The sequence below is a fragment of the Naumovozyma dairenensis genome, chromosome 7, assembly GCF_000227115.2.
Source record: "Naumovozyma dairenensis CBS 421 chromosome 7, complete genome".
Taxonomy (NCBI): Eukaryota; Fungi; Ascomycota; class Saccharomycetes; order Saccharomycetales; family Saccharomycetaceae; genus Naumovozyma; species Naumovozyma dairenensis.
In genome coordinates this window covers 305,926-324,531 of record NC_016485.2, presented here as the reverse complement: position 1 = coordinate 324,531, position 18,606 = coordinate 305,926, and the positions used below count along the sequence as shown (strand labels likewise).

The following is an 18,606-nucleotide window of genomic DNA, read 5'->3' as shown; positions in this document are numbered from 1 at the left end:
CTTATTACTTCGTCTTCGTCTATCTCTATATTTCCCACCATGGCTGAGGGGTTTGATCTGGGCGACGTATAGTAGTCACTCACACAATTCGAGCACCTTTTTAGGAAATTCCCAACTCTTATCTTATATATGGTACTCTTCAAAAAGAAATGTGCCATAGAAATGTGGCAGATTTCTTTCTAGTTATGCGGCTATTCTTAGCATTTCAATAAAGTTTTGTCTACATGTTTCGGTAAAGAGTACAGAATATAGCCCCTTTTGTAGCTAGAAACAGCCAAATTATACTGGTTGTAACTCAATTCAACAATTGAATACCCTTTAACCCGAATAAACTACGTCAACATTCTCTAATTGGATGACAGCCCCCAAATGCTCCAGAATATACCACTTTGAACTGTTGTATGTGTTTAAACTCTAATTCCGATTATCAGATTTGATCCAGCTAAGAAGGCCCCTTAGGCAATGTTGTTCCAACGTCACTTCCTTTGTTCGAAACATAATGTACCTCTGCAATCACTCCCCTAAAAAATGGAGGCATCAGCAATGAAATGGACACAAATTTGCCACCAGCAAGATCTGTGATGGATTTCCCTAATATTTAAACAAGATAAATAAACCCTTGTGTAATTTATCCCTTCTTGTACAATTTATTTGTTTAGAACATAAGATTATGAATATGGAAGTGATTACAAACATGTCTAGACACGATAACCATAACACTAACAATAATACTAACCGTACTACAGAAAATAGAGACGATAAACGAACTCTAGCCACTATCTGATCAATTCTTCTAAACCTATTTCAATGGATGGGACGAGCTCAAAGATGGCTCGAAGAGGTGGAGGAGAAAACCATTTGGATGCTATTAATACTAATCTTTAAGATCATAATTGATCATCACATTTTCAGCTCAAAAATCACTAACGGGGAAAAGCTGTCAGCAGAGAACGCCAACAGCTGGAACGCCTCCTCGAATTACACCTATTATATTTCTTTAGCAAAGCTTTGTGACGGGGTCTGTATCTTCCTTCTCGTCGTTGGTCGTCACCACTATTTCCTCAACTTCCTATTTATGTTGGCGTTAAGTTTTGTTCTGAGTGGAATAGTTGCTGCCAGTGAAAGTGCTACAATCAAATTAATCTTAGCCAATTTGATTGATCTCTTAAGTACAAGTACAAAACCTAGTAATGGTTTTGGGAACTCAATGATTGCCCTAACATCAACCATCACAAAAACCGTAACAGCTACCCCTTTCCCCGAATGTTAGATTGGATATACAGGTAACCCACCTTATGTTTCTAGTTGATTTGTTTTAGCAATGTTTCTATTTTTTTTTTTGTATATATTATAATCTGATTCTATACAATTATCCTAATACAAGTAGTGTTTTTCTTTTATTACAATCTCCACTTATATATCCCACACCGGCGTTCAATTGAAGGGTTGATCCGGGTTACATATATTCACTCACATAGTGTCTAAACTTAATTCCTATGTACTACACAATTCAGCATTTATCGAACCAATAAATGGTCAGAAAAAATAGTATCCACCCTTTCAAGTTGTCACATCTAAGTAATATTTATAAGTTGGCAATATGACTTGACACTACTTGTATCCTGATCAAATACAAGGGAGATCATCTTAAAGTGTGTTATCCACTATACTTAATAAATAAAAAGCTTCTAAGGCACTGAGATAACGTTATTTATTTGGGAGGTTTCTCGCATAAACAGTATAATGTTTAGAAATAAATAAATAAATAAATTTGGTAAAAAGTTCAACAAGTACATTCTGAAGAACCGCAGCATTTACCAGAATGTCCCCTTGTGTCACACTCACACTTGTCTCCGCAACAAGCGCATTTCTTCTCGGTTGGGGGACGACATGTATTGTAAAATATGATTTGGATATAGTTTTGAATCTTGATTTTCTGACGAGAAGACTATAAGATTCTTATGAAATGTATGATTTTGTTGCTTTCTCTTATCTAGTATAAAAATGATAACTAATAAAAGATATAAAGTAACGACTAAAATGTTTCTAATTCCAGCTCGACCCTTAGTCCTTTTATATCTTTCAAAATTATTTTATCTAATCGCTTGCCTGTCATAGTTAGCTTAGATAATCAACGAGCTTATTTAATCATATTTCGTTCTGGAACATTTGATAATTTGGGGATCATATTGTATAATAGACGTACTCCTTAATCTTGTGTTACTCCTTATGTTATTCTGTTTCATTGTAATGCACTGTGTTACTAAAATAGGAGTAGGATAAAGATTGGATAGGACAATAATAGAATGGTAATAGAATGTGAATAGGGATAGGATAGAAATACAGGAGATAAAGTAAAGTTAGTAGTATCTTACTTACATTAGCTCCTAATTAGTTTCTCCACATAATTACGGCTTATGATAATGATGATAAAGTAATAACTTGGTAAGTCAAATAAATTCTAGAAGTTCATATAATATCTCGTTGAAGTCATGCATGCATAAAACAAAATTCGTAATCATGAACACCGCTCTCAAAGTCCTTTCGACTAGGTGCTCCGCAGGACACTCTAAATACTTGTAGGTTTGATTAGGAGAGACTAATCCAGAACGCCTGAGTAAACACTCAGCAAAACCATACAACTTAACCGACCCAATACATAACTCTTGTACGCATGGCCGGCCGAAACCGTAGACGTGGCTGCAATCAAAAACAATCTTAATAATAATAAGATAACACTTGCATGGCATTCGACTTAATTCAACAAACGATATTCAATTATAATTCAATAAACGTTATACAGCTACAAACATGTATGGTGCATAACATAGTTCGGGTCATTACTTCGAACCTGGTGAACTTCATAATAATAATTCTTGACTTGCTTTTCTAAAACGACTCATAACATCATGACAGTAATTACTCAAATAATAATAAATAAACATACTTCTTTGTGAAACTTTGGCATGACGCCAACAGTTCGTAATCCTAATCGGATATCTTACATTTTCCCCCGTTTTCTAAAAGCTGGTCCCCAGCTTAAGAGGATGTGACGGTAATTTCTTGTGTGGATGGATTATAATATGGATCGAGTAGGTGACGGTATTCAGAGTTGAAAATGATGTGGAGTGGAATGATGCTAGTATCCCATGTTTCGGCATTTGACCATTGGACTTCACACGTACTATTACGGAATATACGAACAACACGTTCGATGAGATGTAATTTACTTTTATAGTCAGTATGTGGAACATTATAGGCATTATCTTGACGGTGGTTATACAACTTGAGTCTTCGAACGTGGAAGGTGTTGGTACGACGATTACCAAGCTGAGAGTTTAGTCTGTAGGTTTGGTCACCCAATGTTTCAATAATCTTGAAGGGACCATACCACAAGTGGTGGAATTTGGTAAAAGGTTTATTGTTGTAGGCATCCTTATGAACCAGTACTGGGTCGCCAACCTTGAAGTTTGTAACCCGATGGTGTTCATTAAAGTGAATAGATTGGCGGTCTTGAGCATCAACCATATTTGTTTGTATTGAAACCATAATATTTTGTAGTGCTTGCAAGTGATAGTCTAAGTTGGATTGTGAGGTACTAGGGGTTTGCTGCTCTTCATTATTCTGCGAGTGGTCAAGTATGGGGTTGGTAAAACCAGGCAACCTTGGGTGGAAACCATAGTTAGCGAAAAAGGGTACGACATGTACACCGAGCACCACATTCACAGTTTGGTTTACATTGGCATGTCTTTGTTTGCGAGGAACAAGGACATTTGCCATCTTCACCGTGTTGATTGACCAATTCTCCTATCATTTTGATGTGGTATTTTATGTTTTGTGTCTTGTACGTATGTACTAATATATTTCTAAAGACTGCTCTTCTTCAAATATAGTCTTAGAAATAAGGGCTGAATCTTCGAGAAGGAAGTTGCTGTTGTTGTTGCTATTGCTTCATTTATATATTGTCGCGTAATTAGAACCAATATTCCCCCGTTCTCCCACATCGACAACAAAGACGCCAGCTATACGTAATCTAGGGGATTTTCTTAGGGAAAGAGGAACAGACTTTGGATATTTGTATGTTTTTGACAAAGTTAAGTTATCAATTCATGTCGCTAGAGTAGGTGACTCAATTCGATACTTTGTACTTTAATATCTCAATAACGTTTAGCGAATCCAATTCGAGACTGTTAGCTAAGAACTCTCTCTTATCGTTGAAATGACAACAGTTTATCTTAATGAATTTAATGCACGGTTGAAAACGAAAAATCATCTATATACGTACATTACAACTATTCCTCTCTTGATTAAAATTTCGATTCGTAAAACAATACTTCTATGTTGCTGTTAGCCGCATAATAAATACTAAATAAATGCTATTAAATTTACACTGTAAATTATACACCCACCTGAAGGAGTGTGTTTTTTGGGTCGCGAAGGTCGAAATCGTCAAATCCTCTAGATTCTCGCTCGGTAAACCTTCCAGGTATACATAACATATACCTTCACGTAAAGAAAGAGACAAACACACAACTTCATCAATTGGAACAGGAATTCATAAAGTAGAAGCGACCAAACCACACAATCAAGAAATAAGAATCGCAGTCAAAAATCCGTCCAAAGATGATACAATCAACTATTTACAAAAGATTTCTTAGCACTCAAGCAGAAACATACAGATCCCAACTTGATTCATTCTTAAGATATCATAAGACTGAAAAATCGCTTAAACCATTAATTTATCGTCCCAAAAATGCCAGTAAACTATTAACAATGGACATGAAGGATCCTAAGACCCATGAACTATTAAAACCATTACCTGCCATATCCACATTAAGTAAATCCGTACTTGTATCGTATGTGGACTGTATGGAATTTGGTGATAGAGCCGTTTTATTGAAATGGTTTCATGAATGGGTTTCTGTTACTCCAAGAAAAAAATTACTTTGGAAATATCTCGATAGTTCTTTGATTAGTAAGTTGATGTATAGTTCGTTTTTCAAGATTGGCGGGTATACTCAATTGATTAATATGTTATATAATAATAGGGTTAAATTTATTACTGCTAAAAATTCTGCTGTTTTCGATATTGAAGGGTATTTCAATACGTGGATGATGTGTAATTTACATAGGAATCAATTGATGAAGTTTGAAGATATGGAATTATTGAGAAAAAAATTGATGAATGCATGGAGGAAAGTGGCACATATTGAAAGAAGAACTGGATTACATTTATTACTTATGGATGCATGGGAGAAACAAATGGGGTATAATCCTAAAGATATTTTAAAGAATGTACCAGAGTTTAAATTGAAATTACCATCGCTTGAAAAGGTTAGTGAAGAACCCATTACTGAAGTATCAATGGAGAAATTTGTTAAAGATAATGAACGTAATTATGTTCTTTCGAGAACTATTTTAGATTTCAATCCAGTAGAAAAGGACAACATGGTGCTGAACAAGTTTATAAAAGAATATCAAACGTATAGTGCTGAGGTAAATGGGACTACTAAGGACATTTATGACGAATATACAAAATCTATGGGAAAAATATGGGAACCTAAAGAAGAGGAAAAGGAAACTCGTAATAATGATGAAAGTAATAACGAACAACAGGAGGGTGAAACAGGAGAAGAAAAAGTGGATAATTCTAATGCATAAATTTAACGGCTTTTTTCCGATACATTCTTAAAATTTTTCCTATTCTTTTTTATACGGTATTGCACTTGTAAATACAAAATAGTAATAAAATACTGTACTTACTTATTTGAAACGCATATATATACCAAAAAACAACAACAACCATCCACAATATTAGAAAACTGATGAGTTTCTACTTTTGAAAGTGAACCCCATTTACCAATGGGTGGTTAAACCAGAAGCTTGGCATATTATAGTATATATTTTCAAAATGCAGGCCTTTTTTTCTGACACGATTGGTTTTTCCAATTATGACGCGTTCTCTCATCCATCATTGAAAAAACTTGGCATGTCTTTGAAAATTTTATACAAAGTGAGAAATTACAATGTTACAAAAGATGATGATGAAGTGGAAGTGGAAGTGGAAGTGGAAGAATCCTGCCTCATCAATATTTTAAAAACTTACACGATTTGATTATATCCTCGATAATTTTTGACAATACAAGGAATTACTCTACCCCTTTCCAGACTGCGAAAATAGAAATAAAAAATGAGTGAATCTAAACCTAGAGATGAAAATCTTTCATCTAATTCCAAAGGGGCATCATCACCTGTATCACCTTCTATCAATTCAACAAGTACAAACGGTAGCACACCTGCATCAGCAGCATCAGCAGAAGCATCAGAAGGTGCCAAGGATCCCACTGATAAAGTGTTATCTAACAAAGAATTAAAAGAAGTTGAAGAAAAAGAAAAAGCAGCTAAGAGAGCAGCTCAAAAGCAAGCTAGTGGTATATCCATTGAACAACAACAACAAAGTGCTCAATTGAAAAAGGAGAAAAAACAACAACAACGTGAAAAGCAACTTCGTGAAGAACAAAAGAAACTCGAAAAGAAAAATAGGAAATTAAATTTCAAACAACAGCAACAAAAATTAAAAAGTACATTATTTGGTCATTTGGAAACTACTGAAGAAAGAAGAGCTACCATTTTAGCACTTTCTAGTGCCTTAACATCTCCTCATGCTTCAAGAATTACAGCCACCGGGTTAATGGTTCCCATGGTAGCAAGTGCCATTTCAGGTTCACAAGTGTATACTACTTCATCACTAGCGAATACTATAATCAATAATGACAATACCTCATCTTCAACTAATATTAATACTTCAGCTGCAGCAACAGCATCTGCAGTAAGTCAAATGGATACAGCTTTACAATCCAGTTCAAATATCCCACCAACGATTTCCAATGCTAATGAATTAGGGAAGGCATTAGCTACCATTACATTAGAATCTGATAAACAAACGTTAGTCCCCGGTATCACTAGTATCTTAAACCAATCCACTTTTGAAAATAATCCATCATTAGTATCTAGTATAAAGGAATTATTAAGTAATAAAGATTACATTCACCCAGCTATTCAATTATTAACTTCTCATTTAGCTAATTATAAGATAGTTGGATCGATACCACGTTGTATAGCGATGTTAGAAGCTTTCCAAATTGTAATTCATGATTATCAAACACCGAAGGGAACTACTTTGTCACGTAATTTGACTAATTATTTATCTCATCAAATTGATATTTTAAAGAAGGCAAGACCGTTAAGTGTTACCATGGGGAATTCAATCAGATGGTTGAAACAAGAGATTTCTTTGATTGATCCTGGGATGAATGATTCTGAAGCAAAATTGGATTTATGTGAGAAGATTGCACAATTTGCAAAGGAGAAGATTGAATTAGCTGATCAATTAATTATTGATAATGCATCTAATCATATTGAGAATGGTGCTACTATTGTTACATATGGATCATCAAAAGTTTTAACTGAAATGATTTTACATAATGTATTAAAATTAAAGAAGAATATTAAAGTTATTGTAGTGGATTCAAGACCGTTATTTGAAGGTAGGAAAATGGCAGATAAATTAAGAGAAAATGGTGTTAATGTGATGTATTCTTTGGTTACTAGTTTGAATACAATTTTCAATATGGATGTGGATTGTGTATTTTTAGGTGCACATTCCATTTTATCTAATGGATTTTTATATTCTAGGACTGGTACAGCTATGATTGCCATGAGTGCTAATAGAAGAAATATTCCTGTTTTGGTTTGTTGTGAAAGTTTGAAATTTTCTCAAAGAGTTCAATTAGATAGTGTTACGTTTAATGAATTAGCAGATCCGAATGATTTAATAACTATTGGATATGAGAATCCTGTAGAGAAACGTGGTAATAAGGGTATTTTATTGAAGCAATTTATTAAAGAACGTAATGAAATGAAGAAACACTCTGAGCTTGATAATACTACTAATCATAAGAAGCAACAACAACAACAACAACAGGGGAAATCGGATGGATCTAAAGGGAAGTCTGGTAAAAATGGAGTATCAACTGATAATATTACAGCAAATGATTCAGACATTACTGATAAGAATATCTTAGATGGATGGCAAGAATTACCTTCATTAAACATTGTGAATATTCTTTATGATTTAACGCCACCAGAATATATAAAGAAAATCATCACGGAGTTTGGAGCATTACCACCATCATCAGTTCCTGTTATCTTAAGAGAATATAAAGGATCAGCATAAGTAAATATAAAAACATGAAACTCATTTTGAATAAAATAGATGTAATCGCAAATAGTTATACAAATACGAAAAATAATAATAGATTTACACATACAAAACATGAAATGGAAAATGTAGGAGTTTTTCGATAAGATAAGATAAAATTACATAGGTACAGATAGATACAGACAGATATATATATATATCAAAAAAAGAGAAATTATGAATGCAATATTTGTTCGTCTCAGATCGTTCACCCATCAATATCATTAATTTCAGCTAAAGTTTCAGCTTGATTTTTCAAATCATTCATTTTTTCACCCAACCCATTTAAGAAACTTGAAACATTACTAGGAGGTAATATGGCAATCATTAACACAACGAAATTATACACAGAAGAAGGTAAAGTCTTTTGATAAATTTCCAATAATTCAGAGGGATTTGGATATACAGATAATGCTCTATAAAATTTGGAAGCAGCTAATAATTGATCATTTTCATTTTTAGCCTTTGTTGCCAAGAGTTCACCTTCCTCTAAGGATGAAGTGAAGATTTCCTCTCTCTTGGAAGGAGTTGGATCAATTGGATTTTTCTTTAATTCCTCAATTAAAAATGTAGAAACTTTGGATAGATTTTCTTTGGCTTCCTTTTCCTCTTTCAATTTAGTTTCTTTTTGTTGTTTCTTTAAATTTGTTTTCAAATTCTTTCTAAATTGTGCATTATTTCTTCTTTGATAGTCGAAGTATATGATATAACCTGTTGCCGATAAAGCACCAATAACGGTGACCGCAGACAATGCACGTAAGATCGGACTTGTTTGAGACATATGTATTGTTATATTATGTGTAATCGGATGAGAAGTCGATAAAAGATAACGTGACTATCTGCTGGTTTGGCAAGATGATTCTTCGATTTCTTTCTTCGGCACACTACACTGCACTGCATTACGCTACTCTACCTTATCCAGATACCCACATATAAGTAGTTGCTGTTACTGTTACTGTTACTGTTACTGTCGTAGTTAGTAGTCCTTCTTCCTTCCTTCCAAAACTGTCGTCTGTTTTACTAATTAAGTTTCGACAGGGTAACAGGGCATCGCCCTAATTTTTTTTTTTTTTCTAAAAATTTCTGACAGATTTTTTCAGATTTTTCACAGTTCCGTTTGCAGTGTATAGTGTATGGTGTATAGTGTATAGTGTATAGTGTATGGTATATGGAGAGATGAGTAGTTGAAGAGACAGACAGTTGCGACAGAGAGTTACATAGATAGATAGATAGATAGAAGTCCTTTTCTTTGCTGATTGTAATAATAGTAACTACATATACATACGTACACAATATGGTGGCCAAAAAGAGAAACACACTAAGGAATAAAGCTTCCCAGAAACTGCTGCTGACAACAGCATCATCATCATCATCATCACCAATAATATCATCCAATGACCAAGACGTACGTGGATCCATCTCTGAATTACCACCAGATCCAAAGGCATACTTACATCAGGCAAGAGAATCCAAAAAGGACAAACAGTTAAACAAACAACTATCATTTCTATCAAAAATGAAATCAAAGTCCACAGGCAAGGAAAGCAACTTTGATGGTATTTCTAAATCATCAATAAGGCGTAGAAAGAGGAAACTAAGAGATGATTTGAAACCAAAAATGGAAGATCTCTTAACATCATTAGCGCAAGAACAAGATTTGAAAGAGCATGTACGAAACAACCAGCGACAACGAGACGACCGGCGAGGCCATGACGTACTCTGTCAACCAAAATTACTAAATCTTCTCAGTATGAGAAATTATACAAATATGAATGAACCTGGTTCTGTTATAATAAAGAAAAATCAACCTAATATTAGAAACCAAAAGGGAGCTAAAGCGCTGTCTCAATTAGAATCAAAAAGATTTACTCAAGTTTTGACTAATCAAACTTTCCAACAAAATCCATTTGCCTCATTGAGAGAAATTATCAAAATGCAAAAAAGATAATCTCGTCCTTTTCCCCTTCTATTTTATAATTGTCTTATGTATATTTTATATTATTTTGCATGCATGGTCTTTGCGATTTTGTATCTACGTACGTACGTATTTCTCTATAATTTGTGACGTTCCCATAGTAGAAAGTTTCAACTGGCGAAACCAGGAAAATGGAATAATATACAGTGAAGAGAGACCTCATCAATTGAAAAAAAAAAATTACAATACAATAGAGAAAATACAAGTAAGTACCTATTTATGATAAGCTAACCAACGATTATGACTGCTAAATCATCTTTAAGTTCGAAACTAGCTAGCAATACTACCCCAATTGAATCCACTAATGACAGTCTGAACAGATTCTATAAAGTTCAAAATGCATGTGCTCAATTAGAAACTGCTATCAAAACTATTTATTCAGAAGGTTTAACCAATGAAGAATTAACGTACATGGTAAATGATGGTACTGCTCAAGAAAAATTAATTGCATCAAGTCCCGCTTCATTCATCGGTACATATTTGAAAAACGCTCAAGCATCATTAGATATTTCTAAAATTTTCGAATATTATCAATATGATTCTGAATCATCTCCATTAGACAATTATATTAAAGAACCAATCATCACTGATACAAATTTACAAAAATTAGCTTCATCAACCGTTTCTAATGGAATCACTTCCATTGATAGAAATCGTTTAGAGTATCTAGGTGCGAATTGGATGAATGCACTAATTTCCATAGTATTATTTAACCAATTCCCAAATGCAAACAAAAAAGGTTTAGAAAATTTACATGATCAAATCTTAAACGATAAACAAGATTGGATTAAATCTACCACCTTCAACACTATGAATCATAATAATGAAAATTTAAACTCTTATTTCGGCGCTTTAATCTTCGATAGATCAATTCCTCAATTTAATGACATCTTAAAATGGTTATCTATCTCTACAAAAGATAAATTAAATTCAATTAAATATAATTATTTGATTGATGTAAACGCAAAGACTCCAAAAGAGGCTTTGATTGAATTCATGAAAGATAATAAAGATGGGTTGAAACTTCGATTCATTAGATTGACTGTAAATAGTCCATTCATAATTGAAGTTAAATTAGGTAACGTCTCTCTAGGTAAAGGTGAAGATAATGTTATCGAAATAGCTGAACAAAAAGCTGCTCAAGATGCATTGTCTAAACCTGAATTGATTGAAAATTATTCTAAATACCCAATTGTTTCTCCAATTATCATCGACGAAGATGAACAAAAAACAATAACTAATGTCAAAGAACCAGCACCAATCAAACAAGAAATTGGAAAGAATGAAACACTAACTGAAAATCCAACTGAAAAACCAATTACAAAACCAATTGCAAAACCATTAGCAACCAAAGAAGCAAAGAAAGAAGTCAAGATTGAACCAAGAGATATAGAAAAACAGTCACCAATCATTACCAAACCAATCAAAAAGGAAGAAAAACAAACAGTACAACCACCGGCCCCAGCCAAGAAACCCGAAATGAAACCTGTTGCCGCCGTTAAATCTGCTCCAAACCCAGTCGCGGCAACAGTTTCTACAGAACCTTCTGCTCCAACTTCATTGAATCCAGATGATCTTCTAAAGGAAATTATGAATCGTATGCAAAGTCAAGTTTCTGAAATGGTTGCCAAAGTGGCATCGGATTTGATAACGAAGTCCGAATTAGTTCCAGCTACGGCATCAACTATTCCATCAATACCACTGAATAGTGCTTCAAAGAGCAATAAAACAGCGGTACAAGTAGAAAGTGAATCAGAGGAAGAAGAGGAAACCGAGACTGAAACCGAGACTGAAAGTGAAACTGAAACTGAATCTGAATCTGAAAGTGAAAGTGAAAGTGAGAGTGAGAGTGAGAGTGAAAGCGAAAGCGAAAGCGAAAGTGAATCTGAATCTGACTCTGACTCTGAAAGTGAGGAGGAATCAGATAACGAGTCCGAAGATGAGGAACCAGAACTGAAAATTGAACCACCACAGTCAAAAGTTCCAGTAATGATACCGTCTAAAATTACTAAAGACGATAGTGGACAATATCTGTACACAGACGTTGAAGTTGAATGCGACAAATCTTCCAAAGCATCATTATATGCAATTTTGGGTAAAGTCAATCTATTCCCAGAATATAAGACTTCACAAATTGATATGAATGACTTTTATTCTTTCTGTATTCTAAGAGGCACCGCTATAATCCTTGGTGAAGGTCGTGGTAGCAACAAACAAATTTCACAACAAATTGCTGCAGAACACGCTATAGAAGGGGAGGCATTGGCTGAATTATTAGAAGAATCGTCATGATCTTGTCACACTGAAATTCCATGAAGCATTGTTATCATAAAGAAAACTAGACTCTCCTTGCAAAAACATCCAAGAAAAAAACTAAACTTGAATTATATTTGCATCTTATCATTCCGTTGAATAATACCATTATATAATATCTAGCATACTTGATAAAATAATTAACATACAAATATGTAACATAAAAAAAGTTTTGTTATATTAAAGAAAATTATATGTATATCTATAGTTTCATATAGTTTTATAGATTGTGGGAAATTCTTTTACCTTTTTGCTGTATTCATTCATTCAATCATTCATTCAATCATTCATTCATTCATCTGTTCATTAATTAATAAATACCTAAATGGTACCATTCCATAAGTCTTGCAACCCCATCAAAGAAGTAGTTATACCTGCCAAACTAATATATCCATCATTCGTCTTTATATAGGACAAATTTTTTAAAACAATCAATGAATCAAGAATGTCCCATAACAATTTTCTAGTAGCCATCGAGCGTTCTCTCCTTGCGCTCGCAAGAACTTTCTTGTCTTCATCACCATCCAATTCATTTTGTTTATCCTTTTCGCTTCTATGTTTCACATGATAGATGCATGTTTGAGCAATTTGAACCTTCCTAGTATCCAAAACAATACCAATGAAAAGCGATAATAACCAAGCTAAATTTGTCCAATGTGGTATGGTTTGGGTCACAAACCTCGTTAATGGAATAAGATTCAACATATGAAGCAAATTTATTTGATCTAAGGCAAGATATAGGGCAAACGCAACATTTTTCCAAATCTTACAATAACGAACTAATGAATCACTAGTTAATTTATTATCATACGCCTTCGATGCTGCTCTTATGAAATTCAAAGGTTTTAAAAATCTTAGAACTTTCCTAATTAATAAAAATTGTAATTCTAATCTCTTCTTCGGTGAAGTAGCTAAGTTATCATCTTGTAATGCTAAAAACCGACAAAGATATTGTAATAAACGTAATATCTTCTCTCTACCGGAACTAGTATCAAAAAATTTGATTAATCGTGTAATCGTTGGATGATAAACTAAAGTATCCAATACCATCTTTCGTCTTATTGTTATGGTATCGATTTTCTGGTAATCAATTATCATTAATCATGACAAAGAAGGTTCCTTCAACGTTCAGTTGGAACGAGTATTTAAGGAAATCCTTTAAAAACTATGGTTTGTTTGTTTTTCCTTCGCGGCTCATCGTACTCCAATAGTGTACTTTTCAATTATATAAAAATGTTGATATTTTATTAATAATACATCTACAAACGGTGGGAAACCTGCTATAAGAGAGAATAAAATAAGTGAATTGGCCTAACAAAAAAAATAATGGGATACTATGATATTGATGATATACTGGCAGACTCTGTAGAAATACCGTGCAAATTTCAACATGATATACCAGGTCTAGGTTATTTGGAAAATAATCCAGGTAAACCAATAAGCAAAAATGCCAAATTAGATTTACCCATCTGGTTAGCAAGAATTCTTGCAATTGTTGGAGGTGATGCTAATCCAGATACTATGGAAGATGAAGAACCTCTACCCTTTGTAGAATTGTTGACTCCGGACATGTTCTCACCGAAAGTTATCAATGCTATTAAAGCGGACCCAGCTTCATTGGATTTGCATGCTATAAACTCATATTTCTATAGTCTTGCTACTAAATGGATCACATTATTTAATGATAAACAATTGGCTGAAGTGGTGCATAATTTATTATTGGAAAGGTCACAAATTATAAATAAATATGCAGGTAGTGTGCCTGTTGATTTGTTTCATTCTTCCACAGATATAGGTAGTGGGAAGAAAACTGGACATAGTAGTCATGGTGGTAATTCTTCGATGGTTAGAGTCTCGAACAGCACTTTTTTATTGACATTAGATGAATTTGAGAAGAAAATATATAAAAAGTCCCATGAATCGTATAAAGATACGAAAAGGTGGATGTTTGAAAAATAATTGAATTTGCACACATAATAATCTATAGATATTCTTCTCCTGATAAGAAATAAAAAAAAATCAATATTTCCTTCTTTTTATTTACAAGGTACATAATATTAATTTAATAAGAAGGAGATGGCGACGCTCCTTCAAAGTTTTGCTTGATACTTAGATAGTGGTCTAATTCATCTTGAGAAACACTAGGTTTCAACTCTTTAATTGCCTTTATGAAATCTTCCATGTTAACGATTACATTTGTATCTTCTTCAGTAGCTACATTATCAAACCAATACCGTATAGATATACCTTTCCCATTTTCTTTATTATATGTTTCCACTTTTTCATCTATTTCAGAGGCAATTCTTGTCATTGCATTCAACATAGAATCTGAACATAAAGCATAGAAATCGGCACCTGTATAATTAAATGGACATTTATCAGCTAAAATAGGTAATTTGACGTTTTCATGTAAAGTAAATTTACGTGTTAATGCCTTTAAAATATTCAATTGTTTTTCATTCGTATCAGGTACGCCAAGATATAATAATTTATCGAATCTGCCAGGTCTTAATAATGCTTCATCTAATAAATCTGGCCTATTTGTTGCACCAATAATAAATATCCCATCATCACCTGTACTCATCCCATCTAATTCGGCTAATAATTGCGAAACAATTCTATCCATAACACCACCAGAATCACCTTGATTGCCTCTCTTTGGAGCTACAGAATCAATTTCATCGAAGAAGATGACACAAGGTTTAGCATCTCTTGCTCTTTGGAAAACTTTCCTAACATTGGCTTCAGATTCACCAATATACATATTTAAAAGTTCCGGACCTTTAACACTGAAAAAATTTAATGAGAAATTACTTGCAATGGCTTTTGCCATTAATGTCTTCCCAGTACCAGGTGGTCCATAAAACAAGATCCCACTTCTTTTCTTCATACCTGTTGCGAATAATTCAGGATGACGTAATGGCATATCTATGGTATCCATGATTTCATCTTTAATTAATTCAACACCACCAATATCATCCCATGTAACCTTTGGAATTTTTGGAGCTCCTATTGACATTGAAAATCCTTCTCTTGCTTGATCCATTGCATATTGTAGGTGTTCCATAGTAATAAAGATATAATTGTTATCCCACATTATCATACCAGTATCTGTGTTTTCTTCTTCTTGGCGATCTTTCAATGCTTTATATTTTGCAGTTTGAACAATTGATTTGATAGCTAATGGGGTCAAACTTGCTGAATGAAGAGCCAAATTGGATACGTTGACATTATTCGAGAGTTTAAATTTATAGGAATTTTTATTTTTTTGATTATTTAATTGTTCTTGGGTTAAATACCATTGGAAGATGGCAAGTCTTTGATCTTCATTAGGAACAGGGATTAGATATTCAAATTTCAATTTCGTTCTTATATTCTGTGGTAGAATATCAATATTATTCATTATTATTATAAACACGACACCTTTGAAATTAGTAGTGAAATGGTTTATAATTTCATTAATTCCGAGATCCATCGTTTGTGATAATTTGGTAGATTCTGGGTCTTGATTTGGATCTGTCTTAGATAAGATATATTCTAAATTCGATAGAGTGATTATAGTTGATGTAGTATAAGATAAAACGTTCTCAATTTTGGCTCTTATTGAACCTAGAATTTTATTGGTTGAATCTAACGAACCGTTATTTAAAGGTAATGATGAGCAATCAATCTCTAACAAATGGAAACCAAGCCAATCGGCAGTATGTTTTACTAAAGTTTTCTTACCAACATTGGGATGGTTTGAATATAGTAATATGGAAATATTCATAGGGATATCTTTTTCTGCATAAAATAATGATGACTCCAAGATATCGCTTAACTGTTTAGCATAGGGGAAAATTGAACCTTGGTCATATGGGAAAATAGATGGTAAATTGAAGAAACGTTTATATTCATATTTGGATAGTGGCAATTTAGGATATTTAATAAACTTGGAAGTAGATAATTTCGTTTGTAAAGGATCAATCACGAATTGAACTTTCGCGTTAGTTGAATCTGGTTTATAATCTTGGAATTCAACGTTTTCTATACGAAACCATACTAAGGAATCAACTTCTTGTTGATCGTCATTGTCAATGTCTGCGCCATCGTCACCGTCGTCATCGTCGTCATGATCATCGTCATTGGTATCATTTAAAAGAAGTGCAAAGTTTGAGTCAAATGTAATTGGCAAAAGATCACCTATTTGTAGTATTCTTTTCTTGGATAAGAAAAATATTTTCAGGTTATTGAATATAATATTTTGATATAATTTTTGTGAATTATTCCAGCTTCCAACTCTTGAAATGGAAACTTTTGTTGCAACGGGAACTTTATTTATATTAAAAGAATCATATGGAGTTATCTTAATAGTGTTATCATTTGGGAAATTAGAGCATATTCTTGGAGATATGTATATGATTCTATTTGTTTTGAAATCATTCGGTTCTAATAATAAAAAAAGTCTGACTATACAGCTCGTAGCATTTTCTTGGTAATTATTACCAACAATTTGAGATAGTTTGACAAATGAGCCACTAGTTATATTTAGATTTATAAAAGTTTGAACATCTGTAAATGCAAACAATGAATCATCGTCTGTTGAAGAGGGTGTCGGTATCATCAATTCACGTGGTATCGATTTCATTAAGCATTGCAATTTAACTATTAAGTTTGTATTTTGGCTTTTGCTCAATGAAAGTGCTTTAATAGGTATATTATTCGGTGTTGCGCATAGTTGATTATTCTTCTTGTCAGAGCTACTAACAAATATAATTTGGGTTTCATTGAAGTCTATTACCCCTTGAGAAAATGGTGAACATGTTAGGACCTCACATAAAGAATAATCTAATATATCGTGGGAATGTATCACAGTTTTCATGTCTTCGATATGATATTTCAGTCTTAGGAATTCTAATTTTTCACGTGAACTATTCAGCTTCATTAATTTAGCATACAATGTACTTTTTAATAGTATAGAAACCGTTTCTAATGTTGGTGGTTGCAGATCATGATGATGAACGAAAGAACATGATTCGATAGCAGGAGTCTTCGTGAAGACACGAGCTAATTTGGCAGGAATTTTGATTGTATTTCGATTCAGACTCTCATTTAATGTACAGTAGACAACAAATCTTTTGGTTTCATATGTATAACTGGGTAATTCAATGGATGCATACGTTTGCATTGTAGATATGTTTTGTTTACTCCATTCATGGAAAACATCACCAGACACTTCACATTGTCCGCATTGATTAGTGAAATCGAAAAGTAAAGACGCTTGTAACATTAATCTATATTCTTTTCCTATGTATATCTTTCTTCTTCTAGTTCTTCTAGTTCTTCTAGTTCTTCTAGTTCTTCTAGTTCTTCTAGTTCTTCTAGTTCTTCTAGTTCTTCTAGTTCTTCTAGTTGGTTGTGCTATCTAAGTGCTTCTATAAGGTGCACGTAATTCTTTATCGCCACTACAGCCCGGGTTTTAAAACGTAGTTACCGATGTATAGGACGTAGATGTTGCTAGCAAGAACTATCGTTTTCTTAATAAGACACTATGCATTAACACATCTTTAGCTTCATTAATCTTAATAGCCAAGTAGGGGCTACCACCTTTATCTGGATGATTCATATACATAGCCTTGCGATGTTTCTTGTTGAGGAATTTCTCATCTAAATGGTTCACTTCTTTAGCGGATATGTTCAAAATTAACAAAGCTTCTGGTTCAGACATTCTCTCGTAGAACCCACCTTGGTATTGATCTAATTGCCTTTTCAAATCAGAGGGCAATTGAGTACTTTGAAATTTCCATGGATATTGGATTTGGGACTGTTGTATACGGATATTATTCATCCTGGCGATAGTTATTGGTGATAAGGATTTGTAAATGGTCCATGCACGTAATCCGGATCTCAATGTGAGGGCGACGATAGTCACTCCGCTACCGATGATTAAGGGCAAGACCATTGTATTGTATAGCCTACGAGATCTTATGTATGTACTCGCAAGTAGTGACTGTTTTGTTTCCTCTTGGCAAGTGTTTGTTCTACCGAGTAGACTGCACTTTATGTTGAAATCCTTTAC

General features: G+C 33.5%; 11 protein-coding genes across 11 annotated transcripts; 6 read left to right on the top strand and 5 right to left on the bottom strand.

Moving 5' to 3' along the window:
• Positions 1-811: 811 nt before the first annotated feature.
• Positions 812-1,270, top strand: NDAI0G01460 (uncharacterized protein; the record flags this gene model as incomplete). Its single annotated transcript, XM_003671117.2, has 1 exon — positions 812-1,270. One exon carries the CDS (start codon positions 812-814, stop codon positions 1,268-1,270), a length of 459 nt encoding a protein of 152 aa, XP_003671165.2.
• A 1,769-nt stretch (positions 1,271-3,039) lies between these two features.
• Positions 3,040-3,780, bottom strand: NDAI0G01450 (uncharacterized protein; the record flags this gene model as incomplete). Its single annotated transcript, XM_003671116.2, has 1 exon — positions 3,040-3,780. One exon carries the CDS (start codon positions 3,778-3,780, stop codon positions 3,040-3,042), a length of 741 nt encoding a protein of 246 aa, XP_003671164.2.
• Positions 3,781-4,623: 843 nt separating this feature from the next.
• On the top strand, positions 4,624-5,661 carry MRP13 (mitochondrial 37S ribosomal protein mS44 MRP13; the record flags this gene model as incomplete). Its single annotated transcript, XM_003671115.2, has 1 exon — positions 4,624-5,661. One exon carries the CDS (start codon positions 4,624-4,626, stop codon positions 5,659-5,661), a length of 1,038 nt encoding a protein of 345 aa, XP_003671163.2.
• A 529-nt stretch (positions 5,662-6,190) lies between these two features.
• GCD2 (translation initiation factor eIF2B subunit delta) lies at positions 6,191-8,236 on the top strand (the record flags this gene model as incomplete). The annotated part of the gene is made up of 1 exon (XM_003671114.2): positions 6,191-8,236. The coding sequence occupies one exon, from the start codon at positions 6,191-6,193 to the stop codon at positions 8,234-8,236; it is 2,046 nt and encodes a 681-aa protein (XP_003671162.2).
• A 232-nt stretch (positions 8,237-8,468) lies between these two features.
• TOM20 (TOM complex receptor protein TOM20) lies at positions 8,469-9,041 on the bottom strand (the record flags this gene model as incomplete). The annotated part of the gene is made up of 1 exon (XM_003671113.2): positions 8,469-9,041. One exon carries the CDS (start codon positions 9,039-9,041, stop codon positions 8,469-8,471), a length of 573 nt encoding a protein of 190 aa, XP_003671161.2.
• Positions 9,042-9,554: 513 nt separating this feature from the next.
• SLX9 (Slx9p) lies at positions 9,555-10,208 on the top strand (the record flags this gene model as incomplete). The annotated part of the gene is made up of 1 exon (XM_003671112.2): positions 9,555-10,208. The coding sequence occupies one exon, from the start codon at positions 9,555-9,557 to the stop codon at positions 10,206-10,208; it is 654 nt and encodes a 217-aa protein (XP_003671160.2).
• Positions 10,209-10,475: 267 nt separating this feature from the next.
• Positions 10,476-12,527, top strand: NDAI0G01400 (uncharacterized protein; the record flags this gene model as incomplete). Its single annotated transcript, XM_003671111.2, has 1 exon — positions 10,476-12,527. One exon carries the CDS (start codon positions 10,476-10,478, stop codon positions 12,525-12,527), a length of 2,052 nt encoding a protein of 683 aa, XP_003671159.2.
• A 342-nt stretch (positions 12,528-12,869) lies between these two features.
• Positions 12,870-13,646, bottom strand: NDAI0G01390 (PEX11 family protein; the record flags this gene model as incomplete). Its single annotated transcript, XM_003671110.2, has 1 exon — positions 12,870-13,646. The coding sequence occupies one exon, from the start codon at positions 13,644-13,646 to the stop codon at positions 12,870-12,872; it is 777 nt and encodes a 258-aa protein (XP_003671158.2).
• A 228-nt stretch (positions 13,647-13,874) lies between these two features.
• On the top strand, positions 13,875-14,507 carry PSF3 (DNA replication protein PSF3; the record flags this gene model as incomplete). The annotated part of the gene is made up of 1 exon (XM_003671109.2): positions 13,875-14,507. The coding sequence occupies one exon, from the start codon at positions 13,875-13,877 to the stop codon at positions 14,505-14,507; it is 633 nt and encodes a 210-aa protein (XP_003671157.2).
• Positions 14,508-14,610: 103 nt separating this feature from the next.
• On the bottom strand, positions 14,611-17,817 carry PEX6 (AAA family ATPase peroxin 6; the record flags this gene model as incomplete). Its single annotated transcript, XM_003671108.2, has 1 exon — positions 14,611-17,817. One exon carries the CDS (start codon positions 17,815-17,817, stop codon positions 14,611-14,613), a length of 3,207 nt encoding a protein of 1,068 aa, XP_003671156.2.
• A 237-nt stretch (positions 17,818-18,054) lies between these two features.
• Positions 18,055-18,489, bottom strand: MDJ2 (Mdj2p; the record flags this gene model as incomplete). Its single annotated transcript, XM_003671107.2, has 1 exon — positions 18,055-18,489. One exon carries the CDS (start codon positions 18,487-18,489, stop codon positions 18,055-18,057), a length of 435 nt encoding a protein of 144 aa, XP_003671155.2.
• Between the last annotated feature and the right edge of the window lie 117 nt (positions 18,490-18,606).